Here is a 26,428-nt window from a genome sequence, read left to right as displayed (position 1 = left end):
TAACGATTACTTTGTTGGTTTCCCAAGCTCAGAGTTCAGTATACACTGTAAATCATACCAGTTCCTCTGTACCATTATTTTTCTGTTTAATTGGGCATGCTGCAAACATGGGTGTAAGTACATTAAATCACTCCTGTGAGTGAGGAGGCAAGTACTGAGATTGAAGACAGAGCTGGAAATCCAATGAACTATTCCGGCATCAATGGTGTTGAGCTTTTTGTATGTCTTTATGGCTTCACCTATCCCACTGAATGGTAAATAGTTTTGTGTCCACCTGACTTGAGACTTGATGGTTTTGTTTGACCATCTCCCAATGATGCACTTTAGTCTATTTCACCACTTTAAAACTGCTTTATAATGCACATTTTAAAACCTTGTTGTAGATGGCAGAGAAGATTTGAACGGTCAGGATGTGAAACATTCATCAGGGAATACCCAGCCTTTTATATCCACATTAGGACTGGTGGAGTTATGTTTGTGGTGAGTGGTGACCTTCAAGATGTTGATTATGACAATGGGTCTAATGTAGATCAAGAGGAAATGATTGTACTTTCTTTTGTTTGGGGTGCTGATTGCTTGACACCAGTATGAATTATGTCATTTAGCAAATACATTCCCACAATGTTTCTGGTCAAAGACCATTTCTGATGAAGTCTTTGATCTGAAATGTTAACTTTGTTTCTCTTTCCACCGATGGCACCTGACCTGCTGAGTGTTTCCAGCATTTTCTGTTTATTTTCAGTAACTGTCCATAGTTATCTCCTCCACAGAATGTCATCTGATCTGCTGAGCATTTCCTGCATCTTTATTCCCAATGTTTTCCATTGCTGACCTCCTGCTTGGCTCCCAATTGAACTTATCAAGAAGAATTGGGAGCTTCGTGGGATCGTGTTACATACGATTAAATTTCAAATCTCATGCAATCTTGTTGGCAGGGAGCTACTGAGCACCTCAGTACCAGGTTTGTTACATGCTGGAGCTAAGTCAATGTGAGACTCTATTGATTGGCGCCCACTTTGTAGCTGTTGTCTTTTAGCATTGCTGCGAAGCACAAACCACAAAAAGGTTATGTGAAGCTGCTGCCTCCAGCTCTATTGTTTGCAATACAGGATGTGCTACCGAGCTAGAGTGGAGGAGGCTTTGCAGAGTCGTTAGTCAGTCTCCGGTTCCGACACTGTGACGCAGAGTTGCTCCTTTGGATGGTCCCTGTTTGCTATTGAGATGCAAGGTGTTCCTTGGGAACTAGCACTCACACTGCTGTAAGGTGTTGTCCCGCACGAAGGATGGGCCTCGTCATCCGTGAATGAGAAAAGACAAATTGAGTCTGAGGGCAGTTTCGCCGGTTGGAGAGGATTCAACTGCCTTGATTTGGTGGCTGGGGGCCGGAGGAGAACGGAGGCCAGGGTAAGTCAGCGGAAAGTTAGAGAAAGAGTTTAAAAATCAAGTCGAGTTTATTGTCAATGTGCACAAGTACGGCGAGGTACAGGTACAATGAAAAACTTGCAGCAGTATCACAGGCACGTAGGTACAGACACCACACAGAATATACATTATACATAAATTACACAAGACAGCGATGAGAAAGAGAGGGAAAACAGACCGTGCAAATAAAAAGAGACAATAACCGAGCCCATCCATGGGCTCCAGTTCCAGGCAGGTTTTAGCGGGAACAAGCATCCTCTTTATTGAGACACACTCTCATTAGAGGTTAGTGGTTAAAAGTAAATTGTTTTTGTGAATTAAAACAAAATAATCTGAGTTGAGACTTCAGATTTAACCGTGGTTGTTGGAAAATATTTGCTTGTTCTGCTAGAATGGGGAGGGGGAAGTCGGGAAGAAGCTGCTGCTCTTGTACCTCATGGGAAGTCACACCAGGAGGCAGCTGGCGGGATGTCGGAGGGAACCGAGTGGTTCCTGCAGTCGTCAGGCCGAGAGGGAGGCCGGCGCTCGGCTTCTGTCGAAGTCAGTAGTTAGCAACTTCGGCTTCGGCGGCGGCGAGGCGCCTTTCCCTCCAAACTGGGGGGTGGGCAATATAAGGAGACGAGAGCTCCAGACAGTTTACAGACTCCCAAAGTGGGTGTCGGATGACGAGGGGGAGGGTCAGCGTGTGTTTAAACACTGGGAAAAAGTCTGGCAAAAAGTGACCAGGTAGGATGAACGTGGTCACAATCTGCGCGGATGAGATAATTTATAACAGTAAGGAAAGAAGCACCAATAACTGTGATGTCTCCATATTGTGCACCCCTGGATTTTATAATATACATTAAGGTTATAGTATCCAACACCAGAGCCTCAAGCCTATCCGCGCTAAAATCTCTTCAAGATATTTAAGAGGCCTGTAAGTACTCTGGGTAAAACTTTCCCACAGTAATGATGTATACTCCTGTGTTGGCAATTTTACTAAACTAGTGCAGTTTGGTCAGAAGAATACATGTTTGTTAATTCCAATACCCTAAATATTCATTCCCTCCACTACTAGTGTAGTATGACTACATGTGTACCATTAACAAAAATGTTGTATTTACTGGTCCATGTTACTCTGACAGCCCCTCCAAAACCCACATCCACCAAGAAGGCCAAAAGCATACTACCACCTGCATGTTCCTCTCCAAATCACACAACATTCTGACCTGGAAATATGTGTTGGTCCATCATCATTCCTGGGTCTAACTCCTGCAGCTCCCTACCCAACAGCACTGTAGTCGTAACCTTTACCAGAAATACTGCAGTACTTCAAAAAAAATGGCTCACCACCAGTTAGGAATGGGCAATGACTAGGAACAAGCATCCTCTTTACTGAGACAAACTCTCATTAGGGGTTAGTGGTTAAAAGTAAATTGCTTCTGTGAATTAAAACAAAATAATCTGAGTTGAGACTTCAGATTTAACCGTGGTTGTTGGAAAATATTTGCTTGTTCTGCTAGAATGGGGAGGGGGAAGGCGGGAAGAAGCTGCTGCTCTTTTACCTCTGGGAAGTCATTGCCGTACCAGCAATGACTTCATCCTGAAACATCAATAACTGAAGATGCCAATCTTCCTATGTGGAGATAAGGCAGCATCTTTGCCTTGTTTATCTCATTTGAATTTTCATGTATTAAGGAGGATTGAAAGCTCTTCAGCAAACAGCATGGTACTGTAGATTTGTGCAAGTAGGCTTTGTTGCACATTGATGAACTACACGTTATTGGGCAGTGAATGCATGTAAAGTAATACCTTTTAAGCATGGTTTGTGTAGTAATGAACAATAAAAACTGATCAATCTAACATTTTTCAACTTGCTCCCAGTAAGAGATTATATTCAATAATTTCTCAAGTTGGCAGTATTTTTAAAGAATATTGATAACATAAATAGAATTCCAGACCCAATGAGTCCCAACAGAAGATAGCATAAAAAAATTAAGAGCTGAAAAGAGGAATTATACTTTTAAATATTTATTTATTTAAAAATTAACTATTATTTTACTGAATGGTTCAAATTAATTTTATCTTGCTTGCCTCAGTTAATGCTTTGAAGAAAGAGTTGGGTGCTGTAAGGAAGTTTGATATGTTTGTCTTATTTTTTCTTAATTTGATTGTGTAATGGAGGAGGCTTGTTGCGTATAATATTCCATGGCCACTGCAGATACATAGACATGTGGGTGGTTCGCAGTACTCGAACATAAATGCATTTTCCGTGCAGCTAGGAGAAAAAAAATGGGTTAACATGTCTAAAGTGTGATTGATATTTTGGTTAACAAAAAGGAAAAGAAAACTTGTGGGTGCATTGATACATGACAGGAAATTCATTTTGTTCATGATAACTGATGGAGGAGACATCCGTTAGAAAAGCTATCTTATTAGAGGCCTCCAGCTGTGTTTAAAGAACTTGCCTTTGCAAGCTCTTGGTTCTGGGTGTATCAAATTTCTTCAGTCTGCAACCGTTATTTTAGGCTGAAGCAAATTGAATGGCTTCAGATCTGGAGTATAATAAATCTTTTGGAATAATTACTTTCTGTTGATGTATATGGTGTCTTCTAATTAGTCTAATAATGACAGTATAATTTGACCTAATGTGGGATGGTAGATGTAAAATTCTGAGTTACTTTTTGCAGAGTTTTATTTGAAAAGCGTCACAGGTCTCAACCCCATTTCTACACTTGATGGAACTACTTACGATATATTTAATGTAAGTGTCAATCAGGAATTTGCTACTTGCTAATAGTTTAAGTTTTAAAATTCCTTGAAGTAGAAATTTTTTTTAGTGTCAACTATCTGTTGGTATTTGATTTGAATCAATCTGAATATCTGGAAAGGAGTACTAATGCTATATTGCCCTTTTCAGGCTAGAGACCAGTGATTAATTTGACTAAGTCATAGTTTATTATTGAGGATAATATAGTTACTATCTGGATTGTAATAATCTCTGATTTAAAAGAAAAAAAATCATTATGCACTCCACATCTTGTGTTTTGTCCCATCAACTATAGCGCACAAAGATCTTGGGCTCAAAGTACACAGAAATTATATAGCAAAGTCTCACAACACAATGCATTTTTTATTTACAGATTGTGCTATTTTGATACACCAGCCTGATTTATATACCATAATAATGACTTCTGAAGAGCAATTGAGATTAATTAGAACAGATTTTGATATTTTGCTTTATTTATTGATAATGCTACTTTAATTCACAGACTGAAGCAAATGAAACTCTGTAACTTGATCTGTGATTTTGTTACCTCTTTACTCAACAGTTCCAGTGCTCTTCTGACTGCCCACTCTCAGGGAACTTGGGTTCTTCCAAAACTCAACTGCATGTTGTCTAACCTGTACCTAAATACTAGTTTACTGTTCATTGAGTCATAGTGTGATACAGTATGGAACCAAGCCGTTTGGCCCAACAAGACCAGGCAGACCATCAAGTACTTTCTTTACACTAATCCTAAATAATTCCATTTTATTCTCCCCACTTTCCCATCAACCCTTCTAGATTTTACCATTTACTTACATGCTAGGAACAATTTACAGAAGCCAATTAACCTCCAAAACCACACGTCTTTGGAACATAGGAGGAAACCGAAGGAAACTCACCAAGAGAATATGCAAACTCCACAGAGATGGCACCGGAGGTCAGGATCGAACCTGGATCACTGGAGCTGTGAGGAAGCAACTCAACTAGCTGTGCCCATGTGCTTCCCATAGTACTTTTGTAGCCCCTATAAACCAACACATTATAGCCTTTCTAAAGCTTTACGGACCCGTAATTGGGTTTTTGAAAGATTTATTTAATTATATTTGCCCTACTGTATTCATCGGTGATTGGATATTCATCACAATCTACAATGTGTTTCCATTGTGTATATAATCCATTCTTTGCTTCAATCCCAATATGTATTACTTAATACTATCACACATTAAATTGCGCATTCCACCTTATAGGTTGCTCAATTCTGGTAAGGTATCTAAGTCTTCTCGAAATTTTTCACAGTTCTTATTGTTTATCAAGTCTTATTCTTTTGTGTTATGAGCAAATTTTGAGATTGTGCTTTCTATGTTCACATACAAATCATCTGCATGTACTGGGGGCAAAAGCCAATCTGGAGTTTGCCCAAGGTGCTTTGGTTTTCTCCCCATCCCAAAGTTAAGATCCTTAGTAGGTTAATTGGCTACTATAACTTTCCCGTGAGTAAGTGGGTGGTCAAAGAATCAAGAGCTGGGTATGTGAGAGAGAGTAGATAATAGGAAAAAATTGGGAAACCGAATCGATGGAATTGTTGAGAAGCGGCATGGACACGACGGGTTGAATGGCCTATGTCATAAGAAAATATAAAATATAAAAAGTACAGAAATGCTAGTGAGTTAATCCTCTGATCCGATCATCAGGTTACCACTTTTTTCCCTCTTGGATACTCTTATTTGCTCAATTTTCTGTCAATACATAAGAACGTAGACATTAGTAGCAAGAGTAGGCTATTCAACCTTTCGATCTGCTCTGCCACTTAGTATGATCATGAGTGATACTCTGTCTCTAAACCATACTTCTGCTCTCTTCCCATATGATTTAATGCCTTTTATGTCTAGAAATCTATCCCCCCCCTTATATATATTCAGTAACCTGGTATCCGCTGCCTTCTGTGATAGAGAATTCCACGGGTTCACCACCCTCTGAGTAAAGAAATTTCTCTTCATCTCAATCCTAATGTCTTGCCACATATCCTGAAACTGTGACTCTTGATTTAGATTTGGGAAACATCTTTACTGCATCCAGTCTGTCAAGCCTTCTCAGAACTTTGCACATTGCGATAAGATTGCCATTCATTCTTCTAAACTCTTATGAATACAGGCCTAGTTGACCCAATCTCTCATCATATGATGATCCAATCACCCCAGGAATCAGTCTTGTGAACATTTGCAGTATTCGCTCTATGGTATACGTATGGGTAAGGAGACCAGAACTGCACACAACAGGAGTAATATGGTGGCGCAGCCAGTAGAGCTGCTGCTTTGCAGTTCCCGTAACCCAAGTTCAATCCTGAGTTCTGGTGTTTCTTGTGTGGAGTTTACACATTCTCCCTGTGACTGTGTGGGTTTCCTCTGGGTGCTCTGGTTTCCTTGCACATCCCAAAGGTATGCGGGTTGGTAGGATAATTGGTCAAATGTATATTGCCCCTAGTAAGTGGGAGGATCTCAGGAGGAGTTGGGGGAATGTGGGGTGAAAAAGAATGGGATTGGTATAAATGATGGTTAATGCAGACTCAGTGGTGAAAGGGGCCTGTTTCCATGCTATGTGACTCTAATACAGTACTCTAGGTGTGGTTTCATCAAAGTTAGTCATCAAATGTCCAACTGTCGCAAGGCATCCTTGTTTCTGTACTCAAAACCTTTTTGCAGTGAAGGCCAACATACCAGTTGTCTTCTTAACTGGTTACTGCAGCTGCATGTTTACTTTCAGTATAAGGGCACCCAGATCCCTTAGTACATCAGCATTTCCCAATTGATCACTATTTAAATAACACTTGTTCTGCTTTCCTACTGAAGTAGGTAACTTCACATTACTGCACGTTAAACTGCATCTGCCATATATTTGCGCACTCACTCAACTTGTTTATTTCACCTTGAAACTCCTTTGTGTCCTTCTCACAACTCGCAATCCCACACTGTTTCATGTCTTGGAAAACTTAGAGATATGCATTTGGGTCCTTCAGTAAAATCATTAAAGTCCATTTGGAATGTTTTTTGAGGAAGTGACGAAGGTGAGGGTAGAGCTGTGGATGTTGTCTACGTGGATTTTAGTAAGAAGTTTGACAAGGTCCCACATGTTAGGCTCATCCAAAAGTTTGAGATGCATGGGGTCCAAGGTGACTTGGCCATTTGGAATCAGAATTGGCTTGCCCATAGAAGACACAGGATAGTGGTCAATGGAACTTATTCTGACTGGAGGTCCGTGACTAGTGGTGTTCCGCAGGTAACTGTACTGAGACCTCCGCCGTTTGTGATATATATAAATGACTTAGTGGGTTAGTAAGTTCACAGACAATACAAAGGTTGGTGGTGTTGTCGATAGTGTAGAAGATTGCCAAAGGATACAGCAAGATATAGATCAGTTACAGAGAAATGACAGATGGAATTTAATCTGGCCAAGTGTGAGGTGTTGCACTTTGGGAGATCAAATGTAAAGGGACAGTACACAGTTAATAGCAGGATCCTTAACGGTGTTGATTTACAGAGGGATCTTGGGGTCCAAGTCCATAGCTCCCTGAATGTGGCTGCACAAGTTGATAGAGTACTAAAGAAGGGGTATGGTATGGTATGCTTGCCTTCATTAGTCGAGGCATTGAGTTCAGGAGTCAGGAAGTCATATTGCAGCTTTATAAAATGCTGGTTAGGCCACATCTGGAGTATTCCATTCAATTTTTGTTGCCTCATTATAGGAAGGATGTGGAGGCTTTGGAGAGGGTGCAAAAGAGGTTTACCTGGATGCTGCCTGGATTAGAGGGCATGTGCTAGGAGGAGAGGTTGGACAAACTTGGGTTGTTTTCTCTGGAGCGCCGAAGGCTGAGGGGAGATCTGATAGAGGTTTATAAGATTATGAGGATCATGTATAGAGTAGGCAGCTGGTATTTTTTTTCCCAGGGTCGAAGTGTCTAATACTAGAGGGCATGCATTTAAGGTGAGAGAGGGGTAATTTCAAAGAGAGGTGCGGGGCAAGTTTTTTTATATAGAGAGTGGTGGGTGCCTGGAATGTGCTGCCAGGGGTGGTGGTGGAGGCAAATATGATAGAGGCGTTTAAGAGGCTCTTAGATAGGCGCATGAATATGCAGAGAATAGAAGGATATGGACTAATGCAGGCAGCAGGGATTAGTTTAGTAGGTTCTTAATTACTGGTTTAATTAGTTTGGCACGACATTGTGGGCCGAAGGGCCTGTTCCTGTGCCATACGGTTCTATGTTCTAATAGATGGGGCCCAGGCACTGATTCCTGCAGTACCTCACTATTCATTGCCTTCCATGTTCAGAGTGACCCTTTCTGTTTTCTGTCAACCAGTTTTCAATCCATGGCAGTATTTTACGCCCGGCCCAATGTGCTTTCATTTTGCATAGTAATTTCTTCAGTGAGATTTCTGAAAATCAAAATACTGTATGCCACATTTCCTAGTTCTTCTGTATCCATTCTGCCAGGTACTTTGTCAAATGACAGCAGTAGGTTTGTCAAACACAACTTCCCTTTCTTAAATCCATGTTGACTTTGCCTAATCCTGTTGATAATCTCTACGTGTCCTGTTATCTCGTCCTTTAGAATAGATTCTAGTATTTTCCCTACCGGTTTGCAGTTCCCTGTTTTCTTTCTTGCTCCTTTGCAAATAGTTTGGTTACATTTGCCATCCTCCAATCTGCATGAACTATTCCATAATCTATAGAATTTTGGAAGATGACACCCTGTGCATACCCTATTTATGTGGCTACTCACTATTGACTGCAATTCTTTTAGCCAAAAATGACCTTGTTGAATATGGCTTGCTTTTAATAACCCCAGCACATCTAATTTTTAAATAAAAGATAAGTTTTTTTTACATGGCCTCAGGATAGTAGTTATCAGTTTAAGTTATCTCAAAAATAAACTTCATCTGGAATTAATTTTACTTGTATACAAAAAGAGCGGCTGGTCATGGTGATTAAAAGAATTCATGCAGATCTGGGGGCTGGACAAGAACTGTGTAAAGATATCACAATGTGGCTCTGATAGGACACTCTATCATTTTCGAGCTGTATTGCATGTACCAGAAGAATTTTCCCACATTATTTCACTAGGTTAAAACATGATTTTGGAGAGTGTGCATAACATAGTGAGAATTTTTTTTTAAATGGCACAGCTAATTGAGACCACTATTCCAAAAAGTTGCAGCTTTAACAATTATATTTTACAAATGTGAACAAAACATTTCAATGTTTATATATATTCATGTTGATTTATTATTTGCGAGGAAAGAAATCCTTCTACCTTTTATTCATTGCTTAATTGGAATCTTCCTTTTGGTAGAGAGGTTAAACAGACGGTTAACTGTTACAAATGTTGCTTTGAGCAAGTGAACAGAAACAAATAGGAATAGTATGGATTTCCTTCCCTACCCAGCACTTCATTGGTGATATCCAATAGTATTCATATTTGCATTATTTTATTGTCAATTGAAGTATATCCTCAAATTCATTGGCTCTAATTTCATAACTGTAGAGTTCAGTTATTATTTTGTTATGGTTCTCAAGAATTCATTGCATAATCATGTGCTGTATCATAATTACTGGACATATCTCTACAGGGGTAATGTTATGCAGTGTCCATCAGTTCACCAGCTCAGTGAATTTCCAAGAGACACACCCCACATTGTGAATGATTGGAAATGCAGACTTATTTTCCGTTTCGTCACATCTTCATCTCTTGTCAAATATCAAAGTAATTAAACAATCCACATCAGTGCTTACAATGGAAAGGCATCATTGTGAAAAGAAATGAAAATACATATATTAAAATGGACAATGCTGGAAGTGCTCAGAAGGCCAGAGAGCATCTATGGAGAGAGAAACAATTAACCTTTCAGGTCCAGGGCCCTTCATCAGAAGGCAAGGGTCCCAGAGCTGAAACGTTAACCTGAAACAGATACTGCCGACCTGTTGTTTCCAGGATTCTCTAATTGTATTTCAGATTTGCAGCATCTGCAGATTTTTGATTTTTCAATAAAAATGTTTTGGTAGAATGATACTGAAATCCATTTAATATTACTCATTCAGTGAAAATGAGCTTTTGGCCTGATACCACCTACATGGGACATCTGTGATTATAAACATGAAAATAATCTTTTTGCTTTTATTTAAAGTCATTTAAATAACTCAAGCCGTTAACAATAGAATAATATAAGATTACTACAGAGTGAAGCATTAGCAACATTTAGTCATATAATTCCCTCAAAGGCAGTTCCTTCAATGAATGAAGTATACTCAAAAACAAGTTAGGGTTCAGAGCAGTTTCACAAATGTGCCTTTCTTTGAACAAAGATTTCTTAAAATGTCTGCATGTCAAAAACAAAATATTTTGACTTTTCTTGTCTTCAAATTCAGAAATATTTAGCATTTCAAATAATTGTTTCCAAAGCATGTAAGCCTGACATTATAAAACTTGAAAAAATGTAGGGTGAATCAATTAAAATGGATTGAAATTTCATACCATCAGTACAATTATATAGTGCCACATCCATGTTGATGGAGTGTAAAGTGAAGATACAACTCAGACAAGTTCCGCATTGAATTTTGGGATGTGGAATGTGAGAGAGCATTGGAAAATGCTTGGGAATAATCTTGTTGGACATCATGGGCACTTTTTAGCCTGAAGTAGTTTTTTTAAAAAAAATTATATTTTGATTTTTTAAAAATTTTATTTGATTTCTTTGAGTTAGATTTGGATTATTATGCATGTATAGATGTATTTATTTCCTTGTATAAAGAATAGCTTTAAGGCTGATTATGAACTATATTCTGTCTATCAGTCTTGGGCTAGTAATTCAGTATAACTACAATATAAGGGTTTCTGTGGCAATCTTATAGTTGTATCTAGAAGTATTTCATCAGGGAATCAAACCGCACTACTTGAGCAATGCTTATAATTTGCTGTGAAAAGTTAATTTAAGATCTTTTGGATAATCCAATGAAATGTCTGTTACCCAAGAGAAAAAGTTTGTTGGATGAAAAAGGACTTCTTCCTTCAAAACACAATTTCCTATGAATCAGATCTAGTTGTTTTTCTATAGTTGTTATTAAATTTTATACAATTCATTTCTGAGGTGTATAATAGAAATTGGAAGAAGTGGCAAAGTAGTCTCCTTAACTCCTGCTAATATTAGAATCATAGAAAGATTTACTGCATAGGCCATCATGTTTGTCCTCGTCAAAAGGGAGCATCCCAGTCTGCTCCCATATTCCAGCACCAGGTTCCCAGCCCTGCAGGTCATGGTTCATCAAGTAGACATCCAAGTACTGTTTAAAAGTCATAGAGTCATAGAACTATACAGCTCAGAGTCAGGTTTATTATCACTGACATATGTCGTTAAATTTGTTGTTTTGTGGCAGCGGTGCAGTGCAAGACATAAAAATTACTATGTTACAAAAATAAATAGTGCAAAAGAGGAAAAATGAGGTAGTGTTCATGGACCATACAGAAATCTGATGGCGGAGGGGAAGAAACTATTTCTGAAATGTTGAGTGTGGGTCTTCAGGCTCCTGTACCTCCTCCCCGATGGTAGTAACGTGAAGCGGGCATGTCCCGGATGGTCGAATGGTAAGGGTCCTTAATGATGGATGCTGCCTTCTTGAGGCACCGCCTCTTAAAGATGACCTCAATGGCGGGGAAGGTTGTGCCCGTGATGGAACTGGGTGAGTCTACAACCCTCTGCAGCCTCTTTCGATCCTGCGTATTGGTGTCTCCATACCAGGCAATGATACAACCAGTCAGAATGCTTTCCACCATACATCTGTAGAAATTTGCAAGAGTCTTTGGTGACATACCAAATTTCCTCAAACTCCTAATGAAGTAGAGACGCTAGTGTGCTGCCTTCGTGGTTGCATCAATGTGTTGGGACCAAGGAAGACCCTCTGAGATATTGATGCCAAGGAACTTGAAGCTGCTCACCCTTTCTACCACTGACCCCTCAATGAGGACTGGTGTGTGTTCTCCTGACTTTCCCATGCTGGAGTCTACAATCAATTCCTTGGTCTTGCTGACATTGAGTACGAGGTGGTTGTTGCGACACCATTCAACCAGCCGATCTATCTTACTCCTGTATGCCTCCTCATCGCCATCGGAGATTCTGCTAACAACAGTGGTGTCTTCGGCGAATTTGTAGATGGTGTTTGAGCTGTGCCTAGCCACACAGTCACGAGTATAGAGAGAGCAGAGCAGTGGGCTAAGCACGTGTCTTTGAGGTGCGCCTGTGTTGATTGTCAGCAAGGAGGAGATGTTACTACCAATCTGCACTGACTGGATACAGGCCCTTAGGTTCAATTCATCAATGCCAACCAAGTTGCCTGACCGAGCCAGTCCCATTTGCCTGCATTTGGCACATATCCTTCTGAGCCCTTCCAATCCATGTACCTGTCCAAAAGCCTTTGAAATGCCATAATTGTACACACCTCTACCACTTCCTCTGGCAGCACGTTCCATATACACACCACCCACTGTGTGGAAAAGGTTGCCCCTCAGGTCCCTTTTAAATCTTTTCCTTTTCACTTTAAATCTATGCCCTGTAGTTTTGGACTCCCCTATCTTGGGCAAAAGACTGTGGCTATACACATTATCGATTCCCCTCATGATTTTATAAACCTCTATAAAGTCAATCCTCAGCCTCCTACGCTCCAGGGAAAAAGTCCTAACCAATCCAGCCTCTCCTTATAAACCAAGCCCTCCAGTCCCGGTAACATTTCTATGCACCCTCTCCAGTTTAATGACATCATTCCTATTGCAGGGCAACGAGAACTGCATACAGTACTTCAGATGTGACCTTTCCAACATCTTGTATAGCTGTAACATGATGTCCCAACTTCAATACTCAATATCCTGACCAATGAAGGCAAGCATGCCAAACGTCGTCTTCACCAGCCTGTCCACCTGTGTGCCACCTTCAAGGAACTATCTACCTGCACCTATAGTTCTCTTTTCTACAACACCCCCCCCCCCCCCAGGGCCCTACCATTTACTGTGCAAGTCCTACCCTGGTTTGTCTTACCAAAATGCAACCCCTTGTATTTATCTGAATTAAACTCCATCTGCCATTCCTCGGCCCACTGGCCCAGGAATCAAGATCCTGTTGTAACCTTGGATAACCTTCTTCACTATCCACTATACCACCAATTTTTTTTGTGTCATTCACAAACTTACTAACCATGCCACCTACATTCTTATCCAATTCGTTAATATAAATGACTGAACAACAGCAGACCCAGCACTGACCCTTTTGCCATACCGCTGTCCCAGGCCTCCAGTCTGAAACGCAACCCTCCACCACCCTCTCTTCTACCATCAAGCCAATTTTGTATTCAATTGGCTAGATTGCCCTGGATCCCATGTGACTAACTTTCTAGACTAGCCTACCATGTGGTACCTTGTCAAAGCCCTTCCTAAGGTCCATGTAGACAATGTCTACTGTACTTCCCTCATCTCTCTTCTCGGTCACCTCTTCAAAAAACTCAACCAATTTTCCCACATGCAAAGCCACACTGACTATCCCTAATCAGTCCTTGCCTTCCCAATGCATGTAGATCCTGTCACTCAGAATCCCCTCTGATAACTTAGTCATCACTGACATTGGGCTCACTGTCTGTAGTTCCTAGGTTTTTCCTTGCAGCCTTTCTTAGATAAAAACACAACTTTAGCCACCCTCCAGTTGTCTGGCACCTCACCTGTGGCTATGAATGATACAAATATCTCCACAAAGGGCCCCGCAATTTCTTCCCTCGCTCCTCATGACTTCCTAGGATACACCTGATCAGGCTCCAGGGATTTATCTACCTTTATGCATTTTAAGAGCTGCGGCACCTCCTCTTCTGTAGTGTGGACTCTCTTCAAGACATCTCTATTAACTTCCCTGCATTTCCTCAGGGAAGTGGTAATGAGGATTTCTGCCTCTACCACCCTTTCAAGCAGTGAGTTCCAGATCTCAGTTGGAATAAAAATGTTAATCTCACCTGTAATCCTTCTACTGATTACTTTCAATCACAAAATCACAGAATGATTACTGCACAGTGGTGGCATTTTGGCCAATTGAGTCAACTGTAAGAGCAGTCCAGGCAGTCTGAAACTCCTACCCTCTCTCCATACCTCTGCAAGTTCTTTGTTATTAGATACTTATCTAGCTCCCTTTTGGACACTACAATTGAATCTGCCTCCACCTTAATCTCTACCAGTGAAAAGCAGTCCCCTCTACCAGAAGAGCAGACCATAACCTCTTGCTGTGTAAAAACAAAAGATTTTTCTATCTCACTATTTTTTCTGTCGCTAGTCACCTTCATTCCATCTCTGGTCCTGTCAATGGGAGCAGTTTCTGCCTTCTCTGTCAACACCATCAGTGATGGTATACCTTTGTAGGTCACCTCTGTACCCAGCTTCTCCACTATATGCAATAAAGAGATCATGTATGTAATTCTCTTCCGCATCCTCTTGATACTAAAGTGTGGTGCCCAGAACTCTAATCATGGCTAGACCGGTGTTTTCTAAAGATTTGTCATGATACTTGCACTCTCTGTTTCTATTTATAAAATCCAGGATTCCATATACTTTTTAAACTGTTTTTGACCTGTTCTGCCGCTTTCAAGGAACATTGATGTGTACCTCTCTGTTCTTGTACCCCTTTTAGAATTGTGCCCACTGTTTATGTTGCCTCTTATTCTCCCAATTGATAATGCAAAATTTCATAATTGTCAGCATTAAATTTCATCTTCAGCCTATCCTCCATTTCTCTAGCCTTCTGACCATTCTCTCTACCTCCAAGTTTTGTGTCATCAGCAAGTTTAGAAATTATGTCCTGCACGCCAAGTCATTAAAATATATTAAGAAAAGCCTTGTCCTGACTGCTGGGAGACTCCACTCTTCACTTCCACTTGGTCTGAAAAACAACATTTTACTATTATTACTCTTGTTTCCTGTTACTTAACCAATTTTCTATCCATGCAGCAACGGCCTCTTTTATTTTCCTGTGAGCTTAAATCTTGATAAAAAGCCTATTGCATGGCACTTTATCAAACACCTTTTGAAGGTTCATATTTATCGTATCAGCTGCATTTCCTTCTTTGTCTCTCTCGGCTGCTACTTCAAAAAATGTTATCTAACCCATGTTGGCTTTCTTTATTTAATCCACACTAGTTCAAATGATTGCCAATTCTGTCCCTGATTATTGTTTCTAGAACTTTCCCCATCACCAAATGATATGTAGTTAGTGTGTTTACCTATACATTCTTTTTTGAACAAGGGAGGAGCATTTGCAATTTTCCAGCTGTTAGAGTCCACTTCTGAATCTATAAATTATGTCCAGAGCTTCTGCAATTTCCTTCCTTAGTTCCTTCAGCAATCTAGCCTGCATCCTATCTGGATCAGGTAATTTATTCAGTTTTAGTACTGTGAGCCTTCTAATTCCTCCACATTAATATTCTTTTGGCTGAACCAGAACTTCAGCTATATCATCCTTTGCTGAGACTCCAGCAGCATGTTCTTCTTTGATAAGGATGATACTAAAAACTCATTTAGTACCTCACCGTGGCCTCCAGCTCTGAGATTGTTGTCGCTAAAAGTTTCTTCACCACTGATATTAAACTAAATGGCACATAGTTGTCAAGTTTATCCGTCTCCCCCATTTTAAATGTGGTTGTAACATTTGTGATCTTCCAGTTCTCTGGTACCAGTGCCATATCCTAGGATGTTTAGAAGATTATGACCAGACTCCAGAATTTCCACTTAATCTCAGTGACCAAAAATGCATCCCCCCAGGCTGCTTATTCTTTTTACCCTTTTGGACTAACAGTCTTTATTTAAATCACATCCATTATCACATCTACCTCTTAGTTTACCGCTACATTGGCAATATGATCCCCTCATGTGTACGTGGGTGCAGGGCACTAATTTGGTGCCTCAGCTATTTTCACTATCTCCACATGAAGGTCTCCTCTTAGTTTCTAATGGACTTGCACTTCCTGTTATTTTGCTTTACTATTTATGTGTTTAAAGAAGATTATTCAGTTTATTGTTAAGAGCTCTGCTGCATTACATTCATCCAGGGGAGTTCATACTGCCCAGAGGAATGGATCTGGTGGAAGGGCTACCTTCTACATTCCTGGCTGTTCACACCAATGCACTTCCCAAACGCAGCAGCTGAAAGGAGATACAATGAGAGCCATTCAAGTTCCAGAGTAGTGGTTGAAAATGCCAATGACTGTCCCAAGATGAGATTCCATTGCCTGCATTAGTCTGGGGACACACAGCACTACATGCCAAGCAAGTGTGGAAACTTCAATGTTATGTGCATATCAAAGGCTGCATGCTAGTACCAGAGGAAGAGCAGCAAAGAGACTTGGAAACCAATGACCATGAAATGGAGACTAAAGAACAGCAGAAGCAAGAGGGCTATAAGAGAGAGCAAGACTGCCAGGATATACTCCTCGTCAGCATTCTCTGCCTTCTCTCCAAGCTGCGCATTATCAGAATGAGATAGAAGGAACTTGCTGTTAGAAAGACACTTTGTCTGAAAAGCCTGCAAAATCATTGTCTTCAATGCAAGTTTAGTGTCAGTATTCACGCTCCAATCATTACTACAAAACATTGTATACCATACCAATAATTAGCTCAAGTGACATGTAAATATTTCTTGCAGGTTCAGCAGACCAATTTTAGCATGGTAATGTGAATCCCTACTCCAATTACTTAAATAGTTTGCTACGACATCTCCAATTCCTGATGCCTGGCACATCACTTAAATAAGACGGGCCTCTACATTAAATACACTCTCTGGAGGGATTCCCACGCTAAAAGGGTGTATGGATCATAAAATTTCATTCTGTATTAATCATTGGGATTATTGTAGCGAGCTCTTGTCATTATGGGCCCTACCCCTAACACATGGGATCTTCGGCACTTATTTAATGGACCATGATCCTTTTTATGGGTGTGAGAGCTGTCACCCTCTCGCCTGCCACCTCTCTCTCCTCTGTGGCAGCCATTGTGTGCTGCTGCTGTCTGGCTGCAATGGGAGTGCGCTTTTAAGACCTGTGCTGCGAACTGTTGGGAGCTACAATTAATTGAGTCATGTCCTGTGGGACTCGTGCAAATACAGTTTCAGTGGCTGTTTCTCAGCAGAAGCCACCCTAAGGTGTTTCACTGAATAGATCTCGGCCAATTTGTGTGTGTATGTGTGTGGTGGGGGTGAGGGAGGAGGGGGCTGATCTATTACAACATTTTCACAAGCCAAAAATAAATGCAATCCATTTTCTAAGCAATAACTCTAACTGATTGTTCTCTGCTCCAGTCCAGAAGAGCTGAGCTCAACTATATAATGTCGTGGAAGATATCAAATAATTCAACCGTGAACGAGGATCAAACCTCGGCATTTTCTCTATACTAACTTGCACTTACCCATTAAACCATTGAGGATGCCACATAATATTCAGACAAAAGTACAAAGTTCATAAATTCCATTCACAGTCTTGGCTTCCTTGAGTTCAGCTTCCCACTACATATCCGCTTCACTGCCAAAACCTCCTGCTTTGCCCATCTCCAACTTTGATTCATTTTGGTTGCTGATAACCCCAATGCTTGATTATGATAATCCTCTCCTGGCTGGCCAGGCATTTACTTTTCCTCTCCAAACTTGGGATCATCCAAAACACTGCTGTCCAAAGGTGATCACTGGTTCAAGTGAAGTTCAAAACTTTCCATACCTGATGCTGCTTGTGCCTTAGTCTCTGGATCTCTCCTTAAAACTCTCCATTCTGCTATTTTCCTTCCTTAAGATGTTCTTTTAAATGTCAGGGCACTAAATGTAGCTTAGTGACAGATTATGTTTGATAATGTTCTTGTGAAGCATATTTATGATGTTTTGTTCGGGGTTGATTAAGTATACTGTTCAGGTTATGGACGTTCACAAATCACCACTCAAAAATTTGAGGTAAGGAATAAAATTTGCTCTTATGGAATTTTTGTGTTGGGGGGAATAAATAAGCTCAAAATGTGCTAGAAACAACAAATTTTGTCTATTTTTATTTTTCTCAACAGGCATTTCTTAACGCATTAGCAGATAATGTGCCATTTCTTTCTTTCTTTCTTTTTCAATCTTTTTATTAATTTTCAAATTAGTACAAATTAATATATATAACATTAATAATTATGCATGTGGTGCAAAGAGATCAGGATAACAAATCTTTTCAATATTCCTTTGTATTATGTTCACTTAATAAGAGAGCGGGAGGTCTAGATTACTTTTTTTTAACTCCTTGTGATTATATATATTAACTGTTATGATTGTTATCCTGATTTCTTTTGCACGCTATGCTCATTTTGCTATCTAGCAGTTCTTTTTCTCTAAGAGTTTTCCATGTTATTTACCCCTACGATCTTTGAAACAGGGCCAGCAAGTTTTCATACAAGTTGTAAACCTAAATAATCATTGTTATTTGTTGTGAGTTAAGTCATTAAACTATCCTACCTGCATTTAATATGCCTTTAAAAGCGTATGTATTCATTCAAACTGAAGGCTGGAAGGTGATAAGTGGAGACACAAGAGGCCTCTACTTTCAGATTACAGCATCTGCAGTCTCTTGTGTCTCCAAAAACACAGTAATGCAAAACCCTATTTCCCATTGAATCCCATGTTATAAGTGGAGACGCATTCCTACAGAATGTTTTTTCTCTCAACAGTAATGATAGTACCACATTATTACTATAATGTGGTATAATGTGGTATAATGTACTATAAAGTGGTATCTAGAAGGGGAGAAAATTCAAAGTACAGAAGTACAAAGGGACTTGGGGGTACTAGTGCAGGATACCCTAAAGGTTAACTACCAGGTCGGATCGGTGGTACGGAAAGTGAATGCTATGTTGGCATTCATTTCGAGAGTTATAGTGTATAAAAGTAAGGAAATGTTGATGAGGCTCTACAGGGCACTAGTGAGGCCTCATTTGGAATACTGTGTACAGTTTTGGGCCCCATATCTTAGGAAGGATGTGTTGATGTTGGAGAGGGTTCAGAGGAGATCTACGAGGATGATTCCTGGAATGAAAGGGCTTACGTACGATGAGCGTTTGTCGGCTCTTAGACTGTACTCACTGGAGTACAGAAGAATGAGAGGGGACCTCATAGAAACATTTAAAATGTTGAAAGGACTGGACAGAATAGATGTGGCCATGCTGTTTCCCTTGGTGGGTGAGTCCATGACCAGAGGGCACAATCTTAGAATAAGAGGGTACAGGTTTAAAACAGAGATGAGGAGAAATTTCTTTAGCCAGAGGGTAGTGAATTTATGGAATTCCTTGCCAGGTACAGCAGTGGAGGCCAGATCATTGGAGGCGTTTAAGGAGGAGATAGATAGATATCTAATTAGTCAAGGTATCAAAGAATATGGGGATAAGGCTGGAAATTGGGGTTAGAATAGTTTTTTTTCTGCTCATGGAGCAGGCTCCCCCCCCCCTCAATTTCTCATTTCCCCCTTTTCTTTGGAGCAGACTCGATGGGCCGAATGGCCTACTTCTGCTCCCTTGTCTTGTGATCTTGTGAGCTGCTGGTTCACGGCGGGGGAGCGGGGGAGGGGAATAGGGGCACTGAAGAGATTTGCTTCGAAAACTACAAGGCAATCTCTTAAATGGGATTATGAAAAATTATGATATGGATGGTTTTCTAGGAACATAACCCCTCTGTAATGAGGGGTTGCCTGTACCAGTTGTTGTTGTTGTTGTAGCAGTCTGTGTGGCTGTTGGAGAAAAACATTAAATATATAGGTTAACTATCTTGAAAGAAAACCTAAAGACTTGGATTGGACAAGTACATCTCAGCAAGGTCATATTGTGCTTCACCTAAGGTGAATTAATTCAAGATGTGGTGATTGCTATCACGTAGACAAACATTAAGTTGCACAGGTTATTTCTTCAAAAAGTAGATAGCATTGTAAAGGTGGCCCAGTTTTTACTTCAATTGAATTTAAATAACGGTGATTACTATTTCCTGTCAGTATTTGTATCACAAACGACAGCTGCAGATTTGACATGCAGCTTTGCTCAGCCTTAAAAATTGTAAATGGAGTTAACACTTAACCATATGTGGCCATGGTCTGTGTGCAGATTGTGTGTTTGCCATGTATAACAGGCCTGACATGGTAGCATGTGTGGAAAGGTGTTTAGCTGGTTTTCTCGAAGGATCACTGCCTTTCTTCCCTAATTTCCTGTCTGAAAAATGCAGAGTATCGTTTGCAAGCCTGAAAGTTAGAAATCATTTCTCTTCTGAAAACTCAGACTGACTTTTGGATGCCTTTCTTGGACGACTACTTGTTGCACAGTGCAAACCACAAGTTCACAGAAAACCTAACCATGTTCAACTAACCCGATGATAGATTAGAGTAATCTTTTTTTTCTCAAAGATGTCCATATGGCTTTTTTCTCTAACCACTCCATATTCTGAATGCAGGAAAATTGTTTTATTATATCCATGTGTCCTGCCATGGCTGCTTGTATTAAGACTACAAGAATCAAGCAGCTCAGAAGGCTTGTCACAATTTCTAGCAACTCTATAGTGCTGGAGTAGGTATAGTACTTCTTGAGGTTATCTCCTTTGAACATCCTGTTTCTATTTGGTCAGGTTTGCCTTTACCCAAAAGGATCCCGAGCCACACCCACACTGAATGAGATTTGTTTTGCTGTCCGTGCCCTGACAGACACTTCCCCTTCACTTGCTCCATGGCTCATGCAGAAAAATCAGTGACTCATTCTGAGCATCAATTCTCAACAGATCTTGTGCTTCATTCAGACTGACATCTCCAGTTCACGTACCCCCTACTTGGAGCTAATCAATGACTCTGGTGCTTTTTTAAAAAATGGGACATGCCCTGCTTTATTCTTCTGAAAAGCTGGTTGCCCTGCCTTTGGGATTGGTGGGCAGGTGGCTGCACTGGAGAGGGAGCTCCAGTTTGTGCTGACTGAGTCTCCAGTACTGCAGCCCAGATTACTTGGAACATAGCTGAAATACATTTTAATAGTGCTATTTCCATATTGCTTTTTCCATTGAAGAGCCTAAGGTTTTATTAGGATACCTTTGAATACTATTCTTGCTGTAATTATATTTTGTACACTTTTTAGATATTAAATTTACTGGAACAATAAAGGAATTTAAAACATTTTCCTGGCTTAGAATGCTCAGACATTGACATTTGTACAAATCGCCCTGAAAGGTGTTATGAACACTGCAGACAAAAGTATTCTCGTCATGGTTTGGAAAGAAAATCTTGTATATCCACTGTCCTTTTACCTCTCAAAAATATTCTAAAGAAGCACAGTGACTGTTGTTAGCAAAGATATCAGAATCAGGTTTATTATCACTGACCTATGTCGTGAAATTTGTTGTTTTGCGCAGCAATATAGTGTAAGACATAAAAATTACTATAAATTACAAAAATAAATAAATAGTGCAAAAGAGGAATAATGAGGTAATGTTCGTGGGTTCATGGACCATTCAGAAATCTGATGGCAGAGGGGAAGAAGCTGTTCCTAAAACATTGAGTGAAAGTCTTCAGGCTCCTGTACCTCCTCCCCAATGGTAGTAATGTGAAGAGGGCATGTCCTGGATGGTGAGGGTCCTTAATGATGGATGCCACTTTCTTGAGGCACCACCTCTTGAAGATGTCCTCAATGGTGGAGAAGGTTATGCCCGTGATGGAGCTGGCTGAGTCTACAACCCTCTGCAGTCTCTTTTGATCCTGCATGTTGGAGTCTCCATACGACGCGGTGATGCAACCAGTCATAATGCTCTCCACCATACACTGCACACAGTCCAGAGTGGTAAAATGCAACCACAGATTAAATCTTAGTGGATTTGCAAGATTTTAGACCTTCTTCTTTTGTTATAATTTACTCTTGAAAGATTGGCATGGGGGAGGTGTATAGAAATTGTATCAAATTCAATTATCAACATTTTAATATAACTTCAACAGCAATTTAGATGAATCTAGGGATTTTTGATAAGAGAGAACTGAGCAAATTTGAAGGGATGTTAACTATTAAAGGTTAGTGTCACGGATAGGGGTTAGAAATTCTGAACCTGCCTCTTATTTGGCTTAGAGAGGAGAGGTTTCCATGTTTGTTGCCAAGTGTGTATGCTAGGGCTTGCAGAAATAACTATACTGCCCTGGTAGGAGCAGCCAGAAAATAATGATTACTAATCACCCCAGTGAACCATTTTTCATGGAATGCAATGGAAAGCATGGTTTGTTGGGTTGCTTCTAGTCAACAGCAGATGTAGTCAGATGTAACTATAATCAGGCAATTCAACTTCGTAGAGCTTTTGGAAGAGGAGTCACCACCAGGACCACCGCTGTCACCTCTTACACTTGACCTGAATGTCAGGTTATCTGGGGAAGGGCACAGAGCATCTGTTGGGTGGTGCCCCCTGTATTTTCTTCTTCCCGATGTGTCTAATAGAGATTCTTTTTGATGAATAATAGCATTTTCTTTATCATACCTGAGGGGAAAAAAATGGGTCTGAACCCTTTTCCAGTGGAATGGGACTTCAACCAAGATTTCATTCCCTCTGCCAAATTTCGAGAAATCAGCAGGATCCTGCTCGTGATGTGTGTTTCTGTGAAAAGCAAAAATTTCAAAATGGAGCAATACAACCGAATATAAAAGGAACTGTGCGAGTTTATTTCCTCAGAACCTGATACGTCAGTTGAATATTCTGGCCTGTCTGTTACCAAGGTTACCAGGAAGGAAGAGCAGTATATATATAGAAGGGACAAGCTGGAGAACTAAAGTGTGAAAGCTTCAATACATTTACAGAAGGACATGCTGTACGTAGCTATATTGGCAAAGCCTGTAGAGGAGACTCGTGTGATTTATTAGAGGTAAAGACTGAAGAAACACAATTTAGTTATGTTAAATAACCAATGATTTTGTTACTTTTTTAGATTTCTGTAAAATGACAATATACAGCATTGGGGAAGCTTTCTTTTATATGGTGTGTTCAGTGAAGCTTTTTTCATATTAGAATTTTTCACTTGAGTATTTGCATTTATTATGTTACCATCTTCATGTTCTTCATATTAAAAGGTTTATTTCCTTGTCTTTTATTCTAATTATTTTTACCATGCAGTTTAAAAATTCCGTCTTCCTTCTTCCTCCTATAATCTGCAGACTTTTAATACTAAATTTTTGTAACAGCAGTCTGCTACTTCTACAGTAAAAATGTGCAAATTAAAAGTGAAATATCATTTGAATATGATAATTTGCCAGAACTTTTTATCAATGTTTCTTTCTTTCTTCAACAGGTTAAAGAAAGTTTGATCATTCTGTGTGAATACTATCATTAACTGCTGAATTGAAAACATTTGAAGAGTCTATAGCCTCGCTGTGAAAAATTGTGAAGACTTGTGCAACGCTGTTTTACATTGAAGACACAATGAACGCCATTAAATGTGTTCTTGTGGGTGATGTAAAGGTGGGAAAAACATCATTGCTGGTGAGGTTTACTTCAGAGACTTATCCAGATATGTACAAACCCACAGTTTATGATAACACTGGAGTGGATGTGTTTATGGATGGAACGCAGATCAGCCTGGGACTTTGGGACACGTCAGGAAATGACTCGTTTCAAGGGATCCGCCCTCTTTCTTACCAGCAGGCTGATGTGGTTTTAATATGCTATTCTGTAGCAAACCCTTTGTCATACTTGAATGTTAGGAATAAATGGGTGCCAGAAGTCAGAAATTTTTTACCAAAGACTCCAATATTGGTGGTTGCCACACAAATAGATCAACGAGATGTGGGTACTTTTCGCACCATCACAGCTGTTGATGGTAAAAGACTGGCAAGAGAGGTTAGAGCACAACATTACCTGGAGTGTTCAGCAATTACTAATAGAGGAGTTCAAGAAGTGTTTGAATGTGGAGTGAGGACTGCTGTTAGATATATAAAAAAACAAAGCAGGAAGAAGATCATAGACCTCAATAACTGTGTGATAGCCTGACTTCTTCCACTTGACTGATACGGTAATTTAAATTATTTGACTTCTCAATCTTCCAACAATTGCTGAAGAAGCTGTCATCAAAAAAGATTCTAGCTGGCTACATTGATCGTGGCATCTGGGCCTTTTTATACTTTATCCATGTGTGCTGTTGGTTCCTTATCAGTGTGGCTCAGATTAATTTCTACTGGAGTAATGGATTCCATTAGGAACGCTAACGAACAATATATATGGGAGGAACTAATTTCAGATTTGACTGACATATGGTGTTTGATCACTATGGAAAGATGGCTGCCAATCATGTTTAGTGTTATAAACTGCATTTGTACGCATGAACTATACACAGCACCATGACAAACATCTTGACAAAAGATAGTGTATCGATGAGTTACTGGCCAGCAGTCAGATTTCTGGATCATTGATCTAGGGTCTTGGACTCAAATCGCACCATGGCACCATGGGGAATTTAAGTTCAAGTTATGAAATAAGAATCTGGAAATAGTATCAGTAACCATGAAACTACTGGATTGTCATAAAAATCCATCCGGTTCACCAATGCCTATCGGGGAAGGAAGTCTGCCATCCAGATCCATCAACGCGGTTGCCCCAGTTCAAGGACAGTAAGCGATGGACAGTAAATTTCAGAATTGCAGTGATATTCACAACTTGTGAACAAATACCTACAAAAAAAACATTTTGCATAAAACTATACGTTTCACTTTCTGTAAAGTGCAGCAATAGCAGAGATCCATACTGAACTACTGGCTAATTGCTCATTATGTTGACTAATATTTAATAATTTTATAATTATTTTCATCTTGTTTCACTGATCTTTGAAAAACATACAGAATAACTGGTTTAACATACACTTTGTAATAATATTCTATCAGTTTACAGAATACACATGAATAAATTAATTGATTTTAGCAAACAGCTTGTTCCACTGTTTTCCATATTAGAAAGTTGGATTTAGTGGGGCATGATACTGGGTCATGTAAACTAAGAAGGATAAGATTTAAATTCCAGTACTGTGATGAGTTAGTTGTTCTCCTTTATGAACTACTGGATTAGAGCTGGGCAAATTAGACAGAAGTTGACTCTGGATCATTTAAGAATGACCCATGCTAGGAAATGCATCTGTGTAGCACGGTAGCGTAGCCGTTAGCACGACGCTATTACAGCGCCAGCGATCGGGGTTCGATTCCTGTCACTGTCTGTAAGGAGTTTGTACGTTCTCCCGTGTCTGCGTGGGTTTCCTCCGGGTGCTCCGGTTTCCTCCCACATTCTAAAGTCGGGTAGGTTAATTTGGGGTTTAAAATTGGGCAGCGCGGACTCGTTGGGCCAGAAGGGCCTGTTACCACGCTGTAAATAAAATGTAAAAATATAAAATTTAAAAGGTAGGGTCCAATTTGGTTGTCATGTCCCTCAAGGGAACTATTTTAGCAACATTTCCTTCAAAATGGCCCTAGTTGGGCATCAGGGATAAGACACGGGTAAGGAAAGGTGGAGGTGCAGAGGATATTTGTTAAAGGAGCTAGGTTACAATTTGTCATGTTTGAAGCGTGTAAATAAAATGCTAGTGCATGGGAGTTAAATGCTAGTGCATGGCAGATACCAGTAACCAAGCAATTCTGAGAATTCAGCAGACATCTTTCCAAAAGAGGATGATAGGCTTTATATCTGGTGGTTAAATTAGTTTCTACACAAAGAAGTGTTAGACATTTTATATATTGGAAAAAAAATTAGGAAGCACATGATCTGTGGGTAAAACTAAAGGAAATCTAGTTAGTTGACATCTTGTTCACCACATCTAAACAGAGTAAGAATAGGATTCTGATTGAACTGTTATAGCATCAACAACAAAAAAATAGAGCCTATTAACTGCCCTACCCTTCTGTGGAGACAAAAATGGTCATTGAACAATGCAAAATGATTTTGATGAGAAACCAGCTTGATAAAGAGGTAGGTTTTGCGGGGCTTCAAAGACGGGGGTCGGGGGGCGGTAAAGATAGAAAGCAGAGAGTTTCAGGAAGGAGATTGCAATGGACTGGGAAGACAACTGAACACTGTCCCCCACTGGGAAGCAATGAAAGGGATGAAGAGTGCAAGAAAGTTTCAGAGGTGGTACTAACAAGCTGCAAAAGGAGCTAAAGATTAGTATTTTAATTCAATGTGATTGGGAGATTGGAATCACTATGAAGG

General features: G+C 40.0%; 1 protein-coding gene across 2 annotated transcripts; it reads left to right on the top strand.

The window, feature by feature from the left end:
• The first annotated feature begins 1,175 nt into the window (after positions 1 to 1,175).
• Positions 1,176 to 25,134, top strand: rhoh (ras homolog family member H). 2 transcript variants are annotated; one of them, XM_052041188.1, is made up of 2 exons: positions 1,176 to 1,404; positions 23,532 to 25,134. In XM_052041188.1, the coding sequence occupies exon 2, from the start codon at positions 23,663 to 23,665 to the stop codon at positions 24,227 to 24,229; it is 567 nt and encodes a 188-aa protein (XP_051897148.1). In that variant the 5' UTR covers positions 1,176 to 1,404; positions 23,532 to 23,662; the 3' UTR covers positions 24,230 to 25,134. The 2 variants fall into 2 exon arrangements, with proteins under 2 accessions (XP_051897148.1, XP_051897142.1); XM_052041182.1 differs by lacking the exon at positions 1,176 to 1,404 and adding an exon at positions 23,020 to 23,108.
• The last annotated feature ends 1,294 nt before the right edge of the window (positions 25,135 to 26,428 follow it).

This window comes from Pristis pectinata, chromosome 2 (assembly GCF_009764475.1).
Source record: "Pristis pectinata isolate sPriPec2 chromosome 2, sPriPec2.1.pri, whole genome shotgun sequence".
Lineage (NCBI taxonomy): Eukaryota > Metazoa > Chordata > Chondrichthyes > Rhinopristiformes > Pristidae > Pristis > Pristis pectinata.
Note: the sequence above shows the minus strand (reverse complement) of the source record. Positions and strands in the feature narration are given on the sequence as shown.

Bases quoted from the DNA above. Each gene is read 5' to 3' on its own strand.
- rhoh (XM_052041188.1), top strand. From the start codon at position 23,663: ATGAACGCCATTAAATGTGTTCTTGTGGGTGATGTAAAGGTGGGAAAA.